Raw genomic sequence first — 16,884 nt, forward strand, 5'->3', positions numbered from 1 at the left:
CCCCGCCCCCGCCGCGGATCGTATCCTTAACTTGCTGCCTTTGCTTTCCGACAAGGTTTTCGTGGTTGGTTTTTCGATTCGGCCGGGCACGCTTCGCGGCGGCTGGCCGGCCGGCCGGCCCCATCCGCCCTGTGCGCCTGTCCGTCCTTGCGGCCGCGCTTGCTTGACTTATCCAGATCGATGCGTTTTTACTGTAGTCCGGATTCGTACGCTGGCTGTGACCTGCACAGGTCCAAAAGAAGCAATTTTTTAATTAAGTAGCGTAGGATTGCTCCTGTTTGCTTGGTGAGATTTAGCCTTCAAGGTTTGGGATCTATTTTTACACCCTGTGACTCCTTAATTCGACGATTTTGATCTGCAAAGAAGCCACAGATCTGCTGCAGAAGATGTCGCTGGAATCGCAGCCCAAGGCGGCGGAAGATGGAACCGAGCTTGCTGGTGCCCCCAAGGTATGGATAGAACAGTAAAGATTCCTTGTTCTTCTCCAATTTGTGCAAGCAAGTTCATGGCTTTGCTCCAGGTGACATGTGATTCTGATAATTCTGGTGTTGCTGTTGATTCAGCAGGGACCTGTGGCCAGCCAGCCGCTCAGCGTGTCGATCCCGCAGGACCGGTCCATCACGCCGGTGGTTCAAGATTTTACCGATCCCAACATGTTCTATCTGCCAGCATATTACTATGGAGGTGAGGGACCGGCGATCTGTCCTCTGTTAATTTAGCTTGCTGCTTCTTTTCAGCCTACTTACTCGCAAGCTAACAACAGAATTGGGTCTTCCAGGTTACGACGGAACCATGAGCGAGTGGGATGAATATACTAGATATGTAAATCAAGATGGAGTGGAGGTTACCCCAGTAAGTTATCCCAGAGGGGGTATTATCTTTTAGCTTTCATGTCTTGTTGATTATCTGGATTTGCACCATGAGTCATATTCCTAGTACATAAAGGTTCAGGAATTTTGCTATTATTGTCTACTGGAGCTATCATGTCCAAGTCTGTGTTGATATATGTAATGAGTGGAATGCTATCCATTCTTTTGGTATGGTTTGTACCTTTGATGGGATTTTCTGCTTCTTATTATGGTCTGTGCAGAATTTTCTCCCAATTGTTATTCAAAAGTATTGTCCGTGCTGTTTGTTTGCCACTAACAATATCTTGTATTGAGAATGTCAACATCTTGTATCTCATTCTGTTGTGCCTACATATTTGTGTTACTTCCAAGGACATCAGAATTAACCATGCTAATTGTTCTTTGAATTTCACAGGCAGTATATGGAGATATTTATGGATATGGGTATGCTCCTTATGGCGCGTACTCTCCAGCTAGTTCCCCAGTCCCAACAGTTGATGGTCAGATGTTTGCCGCACAACATTACCAGTATCCAGCTTATTATCAGCCTCCTACCCCGGTTTCTTCTACCACTCAAGGTGAGCAGCAGCCTTCGGCCAATGCTGATAATAAGCCAGCAGCGGCCAAGGCAGATGCTGCCAAAACAACCACAAATGTTGCTCCTAATGGTACTGCTCAGAGTAACAGCGGAACTGCTCCCCTTGGGTCAAGCTACCAGAATTCATCACTGACCCCTGATGGAACCTATAGGGCACCCTTGCTAGGTGGAGTCCCTTCTACTGGTTACGTGGACTCAACCTATGGGTATGACACCACAGGGGCACACTATGCTTGGTATGATGGTTCTGCCTATACCAATGCACAGCAAAGACCAACTACAGCTAATTACACGCCGTCTTCAGCGTATAATAGCAATGGCTCTTCTGCAAGGTATCAGACCAAGAGCCCCACACCGCAGCAGACGGTGAGTACAGAGAAATTGTGTTAATATTTCTATCAATTGTGGGTCAAAGGCATTTAGTGGTCACTATTTTCTGCTCATGCATGTTTCCTGTCACGCTAAGGCACCACACTGCTTCATAGTGACAGTAGCATGGGGATGTATATAATTTTCCTTGCAATGAAGTTATAAGCTACTGTATTTGTTAGGATGCGATCTCAATAAACTTTGATATTAATTTTCTTCTTCTGAAACATAGTGGGGGTTCTTGCATAGAAGGCACATTTGATTGTTTTGACCTGCTTATGAAGTTTTACCTTGATTATGCTGTATATAATTTGCATACTGAAGTATATGTTCTCTGTATATTGTTATGTATGCAGGGCAACAGGAGACCAACGACCACAACAGGGTCAGCTACTCCTACATACCCAAACAGGATGTACTCGAGCACCCAGTCTTACAACCAGTATGGAAATTCGGTCAAAACTGGTCTTATGTATGGAAACACTGGCTATGGAAGCACTGGCTACGGAAGCACTGGCTATGGAAGCAGCGGCTACGGAAGCAATGGCTACGGAAGCAGCGGCTATGGAAGCAGTGGCTACGGAAGCAATGGCTATGATTCCAGGTTATATGGTCGGTGGGGTGTTTCTATGGATAGCAGATACAACAGGCCCAGAGGCCGTGGCAACGGATATTATGGTTTTGGCAATGAGAGTCAGGATGGAACAATTGAGCTCAACAGAGGTCCTAGGTCTGGTCGTTTCAAGAACCAGAAAGCATTTGGCCATACTGTTACTATCGCTGTGAAAGGGCAGACCCTCCCTTCAAGTGAAAACAAGAATGCTAGTGACATACCTGATAAGGCACAGTTCAACCTAGAGGATTTCCCTGTCCAGTATGATGATGCAAAGTTTTTTGTCATCAAATCATACAGCGAGGATGATATCCATAAGAGTATAAAATATAATGTGTGGGCAAGTACCACCAATGGAAACAAGAAGCTTGATGCTGCTTATCAAGAAGCTCAGGCAAAGGGCTCTAGCTGCCCTATATTCTTGTTTTTCTCGGTAAGGACGTTCTCCACAGTTGCTACTGCTTTAGGAATGTTGAGTTTGATTTCCTTGGGTTAATTGAATCCCCTTTCTTACAAACTTTCAGGTGAATACAAGTGGACAGTTTGTTGGTGTTGCTGAAATGACTGGTCCTGTTGATTTTGAAAAAACTCTAGAGTACTGGCAACAAGACAAGTGGAATGGTTCATTCTCTGTCAAGTGGCACATTGTCAAGGATGTTCCCAACAACATTCTCAAGCACATCGTCCTTGAGAACAACGAGGGCAAGCCAGTCACAAACAGCCGTGACACACAGGATGTAAGTGTTGATGAATGTTTGTTTTTGTTTGGTTCTCTGACTTCCCAGTTAGGCTGTACCTTAATTGCTCTGTTTACTCCTTTTTGTCGACAATTCAGATCAACCTTGAGCAAGGTATCCAGATGCTTAAGATATTCAAAGAGCATGTCAGCAAGACCTCTATTCTGGAAGACTTTGCCTTCTATGAGAACCGCCAGAAGTTGATGCAGGAGAAGAGAATAAAACAACAGCAGATCCAAAAGCAGGTACATATGGCTCTAGCGAATCGTCATTTCTCATTACTGCCCTTTACTGTTCTGTTCTTGTTGTAGCAACTCTGAATTGATTGTCTAACCATGTATGTAGGTGTGGGACAGCAGGGCTCCGAACCCTGTTGCTGGAGAGAAACAACAGGAAGTCGCCAACGGGAAGCCAAAGGTATCTGTACCGAACGGTGTCAATGGAGAGAAACAGCAGGATGCCGTCAATGGGAAGCCAAAGTCGCCTGTGGCGAATGGTGTTAACGGGGATGCGAAGGTTCCGGCAGAGAAAGCCGCTGCTCCTCCGGCCGTTACCTACGCGGCGAAGGTGGCCCAAACAGCAGCGGCCGAGAAGAAGCCTGTGGCGACCGAGAAGAAGCCTGTTGTCGCCAACGGTGCTGTCAAGACCGGAGTAGCTGCTTGATCGCATTACCCGATCCTCCCAGCTAGCCATGAAGAACAAACGGACGGTGCTGGCGAACCAGGCGAGACATGCGGGTTCCAAGGTACTGATCATCAAAGGTGGCGGCTGGAAAGCGGGTCGGATAGTTAGGTTTCCCTAGCTCTCTCCTTTTTCTTCTTCTGTCGTCGTCGTACTATCATCCCTATTTCAGTTTGCTTAGCTCTAAAGACTCCTCCTATAGTGGTATCATCGGAATCGCCAGAAGAAGAGAAAAGAGAAGCTGTGGCAAGACAAAGGTAGTGTCGCCAGGCCGCCATACCCAGTGGCGGTGGCCTGGTGCGGTTGTGTCGCGTCTGTTTTCGGTCGGTATTTGGTGGTGTTTCGAGTAAGTACTATGTGTTTGTGTCGAGTGCTGGGTGAGTGGATCTGAAAGTGGGTTCTAGATTGGAGCTGTTTTCGCGTCTTATTAAGATTATATTACAACAGAAATCTTGCTTTGCTTTGGTTTCGTATCTGAGGCCTCCGTTTTTGGGTGCTCCACTCCACTAGATGGATGATAGATACTCCCTCTGTTCCTAAATACTTGTCTTTCTAGACATTTCAACAAGTGACTACATACGAAGCAAAATGAGTGAATCTACACTCTCTAAAATGTGTCTACATACATCCGTATGTAGTAGTCATTTGAAATGTCTAGAAAGACAAGTATTTAGGAACGGAGGGAGTAGATGATAGATGGTGCGAAGCTGACCGGGCAAGGGCAAAGCTGGCAAAAGGTGTGGCTTCTTTTGGGGGCCGTTGCATCTGTGCTTTGCTTGTGGTTCCGTTTGGGGAAGGAAAAGCAGTGGGGTGCTTGGTTGAGTGCTGTGTTGCCTCACTGCTATCCCACTTGACATGCTTGCTTCAGAATTTCGATGCCTGTTTTTGGTTGCTTGGTGAGTGGTATGTGAATAAATGTCTCTGTCAGTGGGTCACTGGTTTGCATCCAAAAGAGGTGTCAAGGTCGGCTTAAAAAGAATGAGCCTGGATCGATCACCAGCTGCTGTGTGTCATGGTGGTGTCACTACTTGTCACAGCACCACCCCATGGTTCATTTTTTATTTTCCCAGGGAAATTGGGACCTAACAAAAAATGTAGCTCACTGAACACATACTACTAGCAGCTACCTAACAATTGTTTCTTACTGTATTTGTTAAGCTGCCGGATTAAGACTCCCCGTAGGTAGCTTTGAGCGGCGGGAGAAAGAAGATAATTATCTCTTGATAGCTGTCCAACTCGACCGGAGAAATCAGGAAAGAGCAGTAGACTGATCAGATATCTGAAGAAGCCCGGCCGTGCACCGCGTCGAGGTGGCCCTGCGGCTCAAGGGCGTTCCCTACGAGTTCATCCAGGAGGACCTCAACAACAAGAGTGAGCTGCTGCTGGAGCACAACCCCGTGCACCGCAAGGTGCCGGTGCTCCTCCACGGCGGCCGCCGGCCGGCCCTCTGCGAGTCGCTGGTCATCGTCGAGTACGTCGACGAGGCCTTCCCCCGTGGCCCCGCTCTCCTGCCGGCCGACCCGCTTCATCGACGACGAGTGCGGGGCGTGCACGTGGGTGGCGCTGTGGGGGGAGGGCGAGGGAGGCGGTTCTTCGGCGGCGACCACGTCGGCTTCCTCGACGTCGCCGCCAGCGGGCTCGCGTGCTGGCTGGGGGTGTTCGAGGAGATGGCCGGGGTGGCGCTGCTCGCCGAGGACGAGCACCCGGCGCTGTGCCGGTGGGCGAGGGAGTACGTCGCGGACGAGGCCGTCAGGGGGTGCCTGCGTGACAGGGAGGCGCTGCTCGCCGCGCTGGCCGCCAGGGAGGACAAGTACGTGTCCACCGCCAGGGCAATGGCTCACAAGTAGACACGATCATGCTGCTCTGCTCTGGACCTCTGGTGATCCGTTCATGAATTTGATACTTGGAACCTATTTGGAGGCCGGCCGGATCGTTGGCAGGCAAATGAATGGATTTGTTAAGGTGTTTTTCTTTAGAAATTTCGCACACATTAAACATATGTCAAATTACAGCACGGAATCCATGAGAGAAACAGAGAGAGGACGTGTGTCCAGGAACATTTGCATTAAAAACTCGATTGAAGCAGATTTCTGCAAACCCCGTCCTCATCGCTTGTTGTCTTCAAAGACGAAGAAACACCATGACACATGAGTTCAAACATCGACAACCGGGGAATGAAGTTTTATTCCAAAGGTCGGCACCACCGCACCACCGTCATCCAAACGCCGCCATAGAACACACTAAACCTAACCCTAACTACAACCGAGGCAGAGAGCAACCCACGGCCTTGCTGGCAGTGCGCGGGAGGAGTTGGCCGCCTCCCCGATTGATTTTTTCCTGGATGAGAGGGATTCATGGTTGAATCAACGATGTGAATATACTGTGCGGCAATTTTGAACTCATGACGGCATTGCTTGTTGCCAACTAGTAAATGTAAGCAAGGAAAAAAAATAAAAAAGAAATTGTCAGAAGTGGGGTTTGAACCCACGCCCTCGTTAGAGGACCAGAACTTGAGTCTGGCGCCTTAGACCACTCGGCCATCCTGACTTGTACGACAACTACAGTTTTAGAACATATCTATAGATTATTACTACTCCGCACCTGCATCTGTATAACAGTGTGTATTTTTTTTGCCTTCTCCGTATAACATTGTGTAAATTGAAGTACTAGTGCATGACAACTTATTCAGCAGACACTCCATCTGAGAACCGTTCCTTCCTACAAGTAAATTCCTATCCATGCCAACATTTATCAGTTCAGCATCGGCTTCAGGGTTCCTGAATAAAAACTGAAACACACTACATACATGTTTTTGAATTGCAAAAAACGAAGATCATGTAGTTCTTTTCTGATGCTCATTCCGGTATCGAGCTGTTCCTATCTACTCCCTTCATTTAGAATTACTTGTCGCAGAAATGGATGTATCTAGACGTATTTTAGTTCTACAACAACAACAACAACAAAGCCTTTAGTCCCAAACAAGTTGGGGTAGGCTAGAGGTGAAATCCATAAGATCTCACAACCAACTCATGGCTCTAGCACATGGATAGCAAGCTTCCACGCACCCCTGTCCATAGCCAGCTCTTTGTCGATACTCCAATCCTTCAGGTCTCTCTTAACGGACTCCTCCCATGTCAAAATCGATCGACCCCGCCCTCTCTTGACATTCTCCGCACGCGTTAGCCGTCCGCTATGCACTGGAGCTTCTGGAGGCCTGCGCTGAATATGCCCAAACCATCTCAAACGATGTTGGACAAGCTTCTCCTCAATTGGTGCTACCCCAACTCTATCTCGTATATCATCATTCCGGACTCGATCCTTCCTCGTGTGGCCACACATCCATCTCAACATACGCATCTCCGCCACACCTAACTGTTGAACATGTCGCCTTTTAGTCGGCCAACACTCCGCGCCATACAACATTGCGGGTCGAACCGCCGTCCTGTAGAACTTGCCTTTTAGCTTTTGTGGCACTCTCTTGTCACAGAGAATGCCAGAAGCTTGACGCCACTTCATCCATCCGGCTTTGATTCGATGGTTCACATCTTCATCAATACCCCCATCCTCCTGCAACATTGACCCCAAATACCGAAAGGTGTCCTTCCGAGGTACCACCTGGCCATCAAGGCTAACCTCCTCCTCCTCACAGCTAGTAGTACTGAAACCGCACATCATGTACTCGGTTTTAGTTCTACTAAGCCTAAACCCTTTCGATTCCAAGGTTTGTCTCCATAACTCTAACTTCCTATTTACCCCCGTCCGACTATCATCAACTAGCACCACATCATCCGCAAAGAGCATACACCATGGGATATCTTCTTGTATACCCCTTGTGACCTCATCCATCACCAATGCAAAAAGATAAGGGCTCAAAGCTGACCCCTGATGCAGTCCTATCTTAATCGGGAAGTCATCGGTGTCGACATCACTTGTTCGAACACTTGTCACAACATTATTGTACATGTCCTTGATGAGGGTAATGTACTTTGCTGGGACTTTGTGTTTCTCCAAGGCCCACCACATGACATTCCGCGGTATCTTATCATAGGCCTTCTCCAAGTCAATGAACACCATATGCAAGTCCTTCTTATGCTCCCTATATCTCTCCATAAGTTGTCGTACCAAGAAAATGGCTTCCATGGTCGACCTCCCAGGCATGAAACCAAACTGATTTTTGGTCACGCTTGTCATTCTTCTTAAGCGGTGCTCAATGACTCTCTCCCATAGCTTCATTGTATGGCTCATCAGCTTAATTCCACGGTAATTAGTACAACTCTGAACATCCCCCTTGTTCTTGAAGATTGGTACTAATATACTCCGTTTCCATTCTTCTGGCATCTTGTTTGCCCGAAAAATGAGGTTGAAAAGCTTGGTTAGCCATACTATCGCTATGTCCCCGAGACCTTTCCACACCTCAATGGGGATACAATCAGGGCCCATCGCCTTGCCCCCTTTCATCCTTTTTAAAGCCTCCTTCACCTCAGACTCCTGGATGCGCCGCACAAAACGCATGCTGGTCTCATCAAAGGAGTCATTCAGTTCAATGGTAGAACTCTCATTCTCCCCATTGAACAGCTTGTCGAAGTACTCCCGCCATCTATGCTTAATCTCTTCGTCCTTCACCAAGAGTTGGCCTGCTCCGTCCTTGATGCATTTGACTTGGCCAATATCCCTCGTCTTCCTCTCCCGGATCTTAGCCATCTTATAGATGTCCCTTTCACCTTCCTTCGTGCCTAACCGTTGGTAGAGGTCCTCATATGCCCGACCCCTTGCTTCACCAATAGCTCGCTTTGCGGCCTTCTTCGCCATCTTGTACTTCTCTATGTTGTCTGCACTCCTATCCAGGTATAGGCGTCTGAAGCAATCTTTCTTCTTTTTAAGCGCCTTCTGGACATCATCATTCCACCACCAGGTATCCTTATCTTCGCTTCTCCTTCCCCTGGACACTCCAAACTCCTCTGAGGCCACCTTACGAATGCAAGTCGCCATCTTCATCCATACATTGTCCGCATCCCCTCCTTCCTCCCAAGGGCCCTCCTTAAATACCCACTCCTTGAACACCTGAGCTACCTCCCCCTTGAGCTTCCACCACTTCGTTCTAGCGATCTTGGCACGCTTATCCCGCTGGACACGAATCCGAAAGCGGAAGTCAGCAACCACCAGCTTATGCTGGGGTACAACACTCTCCCCAGGTATCACCTTACAGTCTAGGCACGCACGCCTATCTTCTCTTCTCGAGAGGATGTATTTTAGTTCTAAATACATCTATTTCCAAGACAAATAATTTGGAACGGAGGGAATACCTAGCAAAGAGAGCACAAGGACGAGGAGAAACCACCTATCCTCAAGCCGCTGGATATGAGGCTGCGGTGACACCCAATCGGCCTCGAGTCTCAAGGGGAAGGAAGCTAGGCTAGCACCTTCCCCTTCTCCGCTAGCTATCACTCACTCCAGCGCTCCGCTCCGATGGCCGCCGCCTCCTTCCTCCCCCTCCACCTCCCGGCCTCCCCGAGGCCGGCCACCGTGGCCGCGAGGGCAGCCTCGGGCGTGGCGTCGACGGTGCCCGCCGCCACGCAGACGTCGCAGCTGGAGGAGACGTTCGGCCGGAAGGGCCTCCGGTTCGGGACGGACGCCACGGGCGCGCCCACGGCGGAGCTGAGCGTGCGCAACGGCAGCTCGCTGCAGCTGCGGCTCAACGACGGGCTGGTCACGTCGTACCGGCCCAAGGTGTCCTGGGAGGGCGGGGACGGCTGCCGGGAGCTGCTCCACACCGTGGCCGCCGCCGGCGCGGTCAAGGGCGGCGTCGGGCTGGTGCTCAACGAGGCCTCCTCGTCGTCATCGCTGCTCGGCGCGTCGGAGTGGTCGGTGGCGGACGTGGACTCGGACTCGTACGACGCGGTGCAGGTGGAGCTCGGGTGCGGCGTCGGCGGGGCCAAGCTGGAGGTGTCGTACGTGGTGACGCTGTACCCGCTGAGCATGGCGACGGCGGTGATCGTCAAGAACAACGGGGCCAAGCCGGTGGAGCTGACGGGCGCCGTGCTGAGCCACATCAAGTTCGACAAGCGGCGGGGCACGGCCGTGGAGGGCCTCCGGGGGTGCCCCTACTGCTCCCACCCGCCGCCGGCGGCCGGGTTCGCGCTGCTCACCCCCGCCGAGGCCATGAAGCGGGAGGAGTCCGGGTGGTTCGGCGGCGGCGGCGGGGAGGAGCCCCGGCAGGGCGCCTGGACCGTGGAGGAGAACCTCTACACCATCCTCAAGAAGAAGGCGAGCAGGGTGTACGCGGCGCCGCCGGAGGAGAGGAAGAAGCGCATCTACAGCACCGCGCCCTCCAAGTTCACCACCATCGACCAGGTTCGTTCGTTTCTTGGGATGCATGCAATGTACTGTATGATAATCATTCATCGATCGCTTTGCTCACTGATAATATTTGGACTGTGGTGCAGTCTAGCGGGCTGGGGTTCAGGCTGGTGAGGATGGGGTTCGAGGACCTGTACCTGAGCAGCCCGGGAGGACTGTACGAGAAGTTCGGCAACGACTACTTCCTCTGCACCGGGCCGGCGTCCATCCTCGTGCCCGTCGTCGTCGGCCCCGGCGAGGAGTGGAGGGGGGCACAGGTCATCGAGCACGACAACTTGTAACTGCTTTTTTCTTGCGTGCCAACAGAGTTACACAAGAAATCATGTACATTCTCACATGGGGATGAATCTTGTAACTACCCATTGCGATCAATATGTACACATGCAGTAGATTACTTGCCCATCTCGTAACTAACATACAAATGAATTTTCAAAAAAATTACATGGTCACGTGTGAAGAAGACTTGAAAACCTCAAAGGAAGTTATGCTTTGGAAAATAACAAGCATAAAGTTGGACACTCCCTCATAGAATTCACTGTATCAGCTCAACATAATCCACATAACTCCAGACACAATCATCTGGTACAAAAGAACCAAGCGCTGGTGGCAACATAATCGCGGTAAGCACCACCTATTTCTGAGAATGTTTACTCAAGTAAACCCGCATCCTTGAGAGCAGTCTCAAAATTGTCCTCGCTTTTCCAGTTGGGGACCTCAGGCACTTTGTGCTGGAAGTAGTCCTCGATCTTTGTCATCACAACTTCATCAGTTTGACCACATAGCAGGTTGAACACAGCTCCTGTCACCACCAAAAATTCAGTTAGGCCACAAGATAAGCACTCTACTCAACACAGATTAGCTGATAAACTGGCATAACAAAATGTATGTTTCAAAATGATAAATCATGAACACAATCAAAGGAAATCAATTGACTGTCTCAAGAAATAGGAGATCACAACTTCTTAAGAAAAAATTAAATGGAACAAACAACATGAGGCCGATAATCAACAAACAATGGTCACATCAGTTCTATCTTATCCTAATAAAGGATGCTAAAAATCCTATTGCAAAATCCTACTCACAGAAGACTGGTTCTGCCGACAAATTCAATCTTAGGCTAGGACAAACAGGCATTAGGATTGACTAAATGTAGCGTGTTTGCTTATCACTGATAACAGGTTCAATCTGCCATTAACCCCAAGCCATTTAATTCCTATCAACACCATTAATGTCTGTCACAGCGTTGACAAAATATGCTTACAATGGTGTATGTACATAGACTGCTAGACAAATTTACCTTTTCGGCCAAAGCGTCCAGCTCTGCCAATTCTGTGCAGGTACACCTCATAATCAGGTTCATCTCTCGTATTATACTTGATTGGCATATCGTAGTTGATGACCAGGTTAACCTTTCAAAGTTAGAATGTTAGTAGGAAAATTTATACTGGTGTGTCAAAAACTCAAAATAGCACAGCGCGCATAGTACCTGTGCTTGGTCAAACCCACGAGCAAGAACATCAGTTGATATAAGAACCTTGGTGTATCCATCTTTGAATTCCTGAATTACTTTTTCCCTCTCTGCTTGGTCAAGGGATCCTTGAATTGAGGAGCACACATAGTCCTCTTTTGTCAAAGCATTATGTACATTCTTAGTACTATTTCTTGTCCTCACAAAGATGATAACCTGTCCAACCTTTTGCCCAAACTCAAAGATCTTGTCCCTTATAACCTCTATTTTGGCCGCCTCATCAGGGACTCGGACTTTATATTGCTTTACTTTTTCCAAAGTAAGATCTTCCTTCTTCACAAATATTTGGTTTCCGTCCTTAATGACCCTTGTAACAAATTCCTTCACTTTCTCGTTGAAGGTCGCAGAGAAGAGAAGCACCTGTTATAAATAGAATTAAAATAAGTAAAAGAGGACCTCCGCAAATAAAGAGAGTAAAAGAGGCACCATATAGAAACAGAAACAATCACATCTAACCAAGAATTTAGAAATTATATAGCCAAGGCTAGTTGAATGGCACAGCCATGGAATTACACCGACAGTTACAAGCATTACAAAAGATTATCCACCACATGGACAAGGCTAGTTGAGGACTGAAAGTATATCAACACCATCAATGGATGAACTTGAAAAAACTAGGGCAATAACAGCAGCTGATTGGCTATAAGATTATGATAATAGGAGTGCCCAAATGTGCAATTAACTAATTACATAGAACATACAATAGTATATGATTCTTTCTATTCCTAAAATTATCAACTTCGGAGATGCCCCACGCATGAACATGCAGCCTTCCAAAAAATAAAGAAAATGAATATCACAATAAAAAAACATACAAATTGAACACAACCCACTGCATAAAGAAAATGACTCTTTTCCAAAGCCTCTACCTATCATTAGCAATTGATGACAAGTTCAACAAGCAGCACATGAGCACATACAAAGCATAGGAACAGGTTGTCTCCCTTAATAGCCTACCAAGTCCCAACATTCAAAATACTCACATCTGATTTTGAAATGTAACCAAGGTGCAAGCTGTTGTGTGTGATTCTACTGCCACAGTCAAAAGTAGTCAGTTCACTAAAAAAGGGTTACCTGACAGCCACCAGCACTATTTTGTATATCCTTCATGATCCTTAAAGAATCAGTTTTAAAGCCCTCCTGCAAGAAGCATTCAACAGGGTAAGAAACTGGACTCATTCAATCACAAAAGCAACTAGTTTACATGAGAGCCCGCAACGTCGGAATTTTGAGCGCCTCAAATTTGGTTCCAGTTATATGAATATTTCTACTGTGGGTACTCCATAATGATTTATGTCCTTGGAAAACAGATGCCTTTTTCTGTTATTTTTATCCACTCAGACCAAACAGAAACCAAGAGTTTTTGGTCATCACACCTAACATAACACGACCGCACCATGATGACACCCCTTAATGCCCACTAGGATATCAGGAGTACAAACTATACAGGCCGCATTCTTTCATAGTCTAATTCACTGACTCATACTAGACTAAAGGTTATTTCAATTTCAATTTCAACTAAGCCACAAGAAAGTTACCTACCACAGAGGAAGCAAGTTAGTGGCAAGTCTAGCAAGTAAGTGCCACTGCTTTGCTTCTTTGCTCTTGCGGATAGTTATCGGTGTACATCTCATGGCTATGAAGGGGAAGGTCTAAGGGACTTAACCTCAAAACACCCTCATTGTTTGCTGCTAAGAAACATCTGCTCTATTTCTTACAAGGACATGAAGGCTCGAATGAATATTGCCGTCAATGCCATTATTGTTTGTAGCTGAGAAATAACACCTGTAATGAGTATGGACCTAACATCCTTCTCCCTTCACTATTAGCATGTGTCTTACACTAAACTACAGTAAGTCGCCCGGAAAACACTGGGTGTAATGAGTATGGACCTTATTATCCTTCTCGCTTCACTGTTAGCATGTGTCTTACACTAAACGAACAGTAAGTCACCCTTAAAACACTGGGCGCATCAAGGACACAAATAGATCGATGACAAGAGAACTAAGCTGTACCTCAGCAAGCATATGATCTGCCTCGTCGAACACAAGAATCTTGATCTCCCTAGTCGCAAGCTTCTTATGGGTGATCCACTTGGTGAGCGTCCCAGAAGTGCCAATCACCACCTGATCGGTCACCGGAGCCATTTTGCTGATGGGCATATACTCTTTCTGAGACGACGGGATTGCACAGGCACAGGTGATGCCGGTAAACTTGCCCATCCTCATGAGCACAGATTTATTCTGCACAGACCAACCAATCAAAATCAGTACAGTACATTACAGGGTATAAAACTAACAGAATCAAGCTTCATACTGCAGTTTGTTATTATATCTAATAACCAGATGAGAGCACATTTGCAGAGCGTGGTAGTGGAGAGGATCAAGCCAAGAGACGTACCTGCTGCGCGAGCTCCCTGGTGGGGCAGATGCAGATGGCCTGGGGGACCTTGCGGTTGGGGTCGACGCGGCTGAGCATGCCGAGGACGAAGCAGGTGGTCTTGCCGGAGCCGTTGTGCGCCTGCGCGACGAGGTCCCTGTGGGGCGGCGTGAGGATCATGGGGAGCGTGATGGCCTGGATCTTGCTGGGGCGGCTGAACCCCATCTCGTCGTGCAGCCCCTTGAGCAGCTCGGGGGTGAGCTTCACGTCCTCGAAGGTCGTGGCCGACTCGTACACCGTGCCGCCCGAGGTCACCTGGAGAAGCAAAGCACCGAATCAGCAGCCGGCCGACATCGAGAGGCGGCGGCGGCGGGGAGCAGAGCGGAGCGGAGAGGCGCGTACGGCCTGGATTTGGGAGTCGTCGGAGTCGTCGAGCAGGGGCGGGCCCTCGGGGCCGCCGCCGTCGTCGTCCGGCACGGAGAGCGAGAGCGCCTCGATCTGCTTCGCCTGCGCCTCCACCGCCGGCTCGATGGGGGCGGAGGAGGAGGAGGCGGAGGAGGCGGCGGCGGCGAGCTCGGCCTCCGCCTCCGCTTTGGCCTTGGCCTCCTCCTCCTCCTCGACGTCGGCCCAGGACTTCTTCTCCGGCTCGGGCTTGGCGGCGCCGGCGTCGGCCATCGGAGCAGATCGGGAAGGATCGATGGCGATGAGAGCTGCTTCAGCTAGAGTCGGTTCGCGTTTTTCCGGGTTTGCTCCCGATTTGGGAGGGGATCGATTATATTGTGCTGCGTGAGGTGTTTTTTTAGCTTGGCATGTAAGCGGAGCGCTGCTTAAGATTTACGCGCACGCGGTCTCAGGCGGTTAATTTTTTTTTATTGGTTCTCAGGCGGTTAATGCCGAGCGCCCCCTGAGCGTCAAATAATAAGGCCTCTTTTGGTTCATAGGATAGGATTATCATAGGAATAGAAAATTTATAGAAAATGAGATGACATGTAACTCAAATCCTATGAGTAGGAATAGGAAACGAGATGTCATTTAGTTCACATCAAAGGAATTTTTTCATTGAGTCTAGGCTCATTTTTATTTTCCTATAAAATGTGAAGGATAGGAACCAATCCTATGTAGAAATAGGAATCCATTCCTATGAACCAAATGGCTCTAAAGGAAAAAATCCTATAAGAATCATATCCTTTAGAATTCCTATGAAATTCCTACAAACCAAAGAAGGCCTAAATGGGGCAAAGGTCCACGCCTACCGGGCGCCCACAACCCAATAACATATTTTTTCTTTCTTTCAGAAATTGTATTTTAAAAGTTTTTGTTTATTTTTTATGTTAAGACAAGTTTAAGAAATGGAACAAAACCACAAGTAAACGGAAATGTTAAAAGTCCGACATCAGATTTTTAGTGCTGAAAATGTCTGTCATGCAAAAACAGATAGAATTGTCATGCTTATGTATCATAATTTGCCATGTTCTACAGTGAACATTGCCGTGCAATGTAAAACAGAAAAAATGTCATGCAACAACAATTAATTGATGTGCGTTCAATCGGGGCCTCACGTACCAGAGGGTGCCAGATTTTAACCCTAAGAATTTGATGTCAGATTTATATTGAAATCCCAGATAAAATCGGCTGCGCATGCGATATGCATTTTGTCGGCAATTTGATACAACAATGCTAATCCCTGTTTCACGGACGAGAGTGCCTTAGCCCGCAACTCTCAAGTTGGATTTTCGATCGAACATGAACACACGTTCCCATAGGTTGGTCTTTTAGATGTTGTAACATAAAAATAACCAAATCCTGAGTCGGCCAAGGTACAATTGTTTCGCAATCCGTAGGAGTGGCCTATAAACTATTACGGGTTAGTTTTTGCCTGTCTCTAAAGAATAGGTTTTTGTAGCCACTGATAGCCATATATCTCAACGTGAGGTTTCCCATGGTTTCTCTAATACGGTTTTGATTCCTGCTCTATCATGTGTGCACACGCTGACTAAGGGGATGGCTTGCGCGTATAACTAGCAGTGTGTGATCTAAGTTTTATTGCATTCCGTTCTCCGGTGCTGGTGGCGGCACAATTCTCTTCCGCGACGAGTCGGGAGGGTCTGGAGAGGCGTGCATCAATGATCTCCTGCAAACATATGGGCCCCGATGAGAAAGGACTTTGATGATCTCATGTGTGAAAAGTTGTAGATGTGGCAAAGCAAGAAGTCAACTAGTCAAGTGTATGCTCATTGCTGGAGTTCAAATGAGCAATCCTTTCATGCTAAGCACGTTATGGTCATATGAATGCGGCCTAGAGTCCAATGAAGGAGATTAGATTTAGGACTTTAGAGGATAATATGTCCATGATTTGGAGCTTCTGCTTAGTGTATTGGAAGAAGGTGATAAAGGGAGGTTCATCGCTCTTTCAAAATGATGGCATGATAATCGAACCATATGATGGTCTGTCGGCCCCGAAGTTGATTGGTCGGAATCATATCACTATTTTGGATCCAAATTGCAAGATCTCCATGTGCAAAATTGAAAGAACATGCGGTGTCCCCATGTTTGGTTTTGGTAATTGATGACAATCTCTATGGACTAATGGTTTCCTTGAGTTAGATTTGAAGGTTTTGTCCATAGGTTTTTCTTGGAGTGCATGTGTTAATTTCAAGGAGAGTTTGTGTCGACCAAGGTGTTATTCAAGGAATTATCCAAAGATTGGTCATGTGAGAGTTGAGTTTATTGCAAGCATGTCTTGAAGAAGAAGATTGTGTGATTATTCATGTCTA

At 47.7% G+C, this 16,884-nt stretch overlaps 3 protein-coding genes and 1 non-coding gene across 4 annotated transcripts; 2 read left to right on the forward strand and 2 right to left on the reverse strand.

The window, feature by feature from the left end:
- Positions 1–363: 363 nt before the first annotated feature.
- On the forward strand, positions 364–4,319 carry LOC123084881 (YTH domain-containing protein ECT4; the record flags this gene model as incomplete). Its single annotated transcript, XM_044506413.1, is given in 8 exon segments — positions 364–449; positions 564–684; positions 764–852; positions 1,264–1,812; positions 2,172–2,861; positions 2,953–3,165; positions 3,264–3,410; positions 3,511–4,319. Coding segments are annotated over 8 exon segments (2,213 nt in total), but the record flags the coding sequence as incomplete, so codon positions are not given.
- A 1,990-nt stretch (positions 4,320–6,309) lies between these two features.
- TRNAL-CAA (transfer RNA leucine (anticodon CAA)) lies at positions 6,310–6,393 on the reverse strand. Its single transcript has one exon. It is a non-coding gene; the product is annotated as a tRNA-Leu (tRNA).
- A 2,803-nt stretch (positions 6,394–9,196) lies between these two features.
- LOC123084883 (photosynthetic NDH subunit of subcomplex B 2, chloroplastic) lies at positions 9,197–10,597 on the forward strand. The gene is made up of 2 exons (XM_044506415.1): positions 9,197–10,197; positions 10,290–10,597. The coding sequence occupies exons 1-2, from the start codon at positions 9,313–9,315 to the stop codon at positions 10,482–10,484; spliced, it is 1,080 nt and encodes a 359-aa protein (XP_044362350.1). The 5' UTR covers positions 9,197–9,312; the 3' UTR covers positions 10,485–10,597.
- A 69-nt stretch (positions 10,598–10,666) lies between these two features.
- Positions 10,667–14,878, reverse strand: LOC123084882 (DEAD-box ATP-dependent RNA helicase 38). Its single transcript, XM_044506414.1, has 7 exons — positions 14,513–14,878; positions 14,132–14,425; positions 13,747–13,974; positions 12,806–12,871; positions 11,690–12,091; positions 11,501–11,612; positions 10,667–11,002 (listed from the first exon to the last, which is right to left on the reverse strand). The coding sequence occupies exons 1-7, from the start codon at positions 14,783–14,785 to the stop codon at positions 10,851–10,853; spliced, it is 1,527 nt and encodes a 508-aa protein (XP_044362349.1). The 5' UTR covers positions 14,786–14,878; the 3' UTR covers positions 10,667–10,850.
- Between the last annotated feature and the right edge of the window lie 2,006 nt (positions 14,879–16,884).

This window comes from Triticum aestivum, chromosome 4A (assembly GCF_018294505.1).
Source record: "Triticum aestivum cultivar Chinese Spring chromosome 4A, IWGSC CS RefSeq v2.1, whole genome shotgun sequence".
Lineage (NCBI taxonomy): Eukaryota > Viridiplantae > Streptophyta > Magnoliopsida > Poales > Poaceae > Triticum > Triticum aestivum.

Excerpts from the sequence above, each read along its gene's own strand:
- LOC123084883 (XM_044506415.1), top strand. The coding sequence starts at position 9,313 with ATGGCCGCCGCCTCCTTCCTCCCCCTCCACCTCCCGGCCTCCCCGAGG. Across the intron at positions 10,198-10,289 it reads AGTTCACCACCATCGACCAG|TCTAGCGGGCTGGGGTTCAG; the intron begins GTTCGTTCGTTT and ends ACTGTGGTGCAG.
- LOC123084882 (XM_044506414.1), bottom strand. The coding sequence starts at position 14,785 with ATGGCCGACGCCGGCGCCGCCAAGCCCGAGCCGGAGAAGAAGTCCTGG. Across the intron at positions 14,426-14,512 it reads ACGACTCCCAAATCCAGGCC|GTGACCTCGGGCGGCACGGT; the intron begins GTACGCGCCTCT and ends TTGCTTCTCCAG. Across the intron at positions 13,975-14,131 it reads CCAGGGAGCTCGCGCAGCAG|AATAAATCTGTGCTCATGAG; the intron begins GTACGTCTCTTG and ends TGGTCTGTGCAG.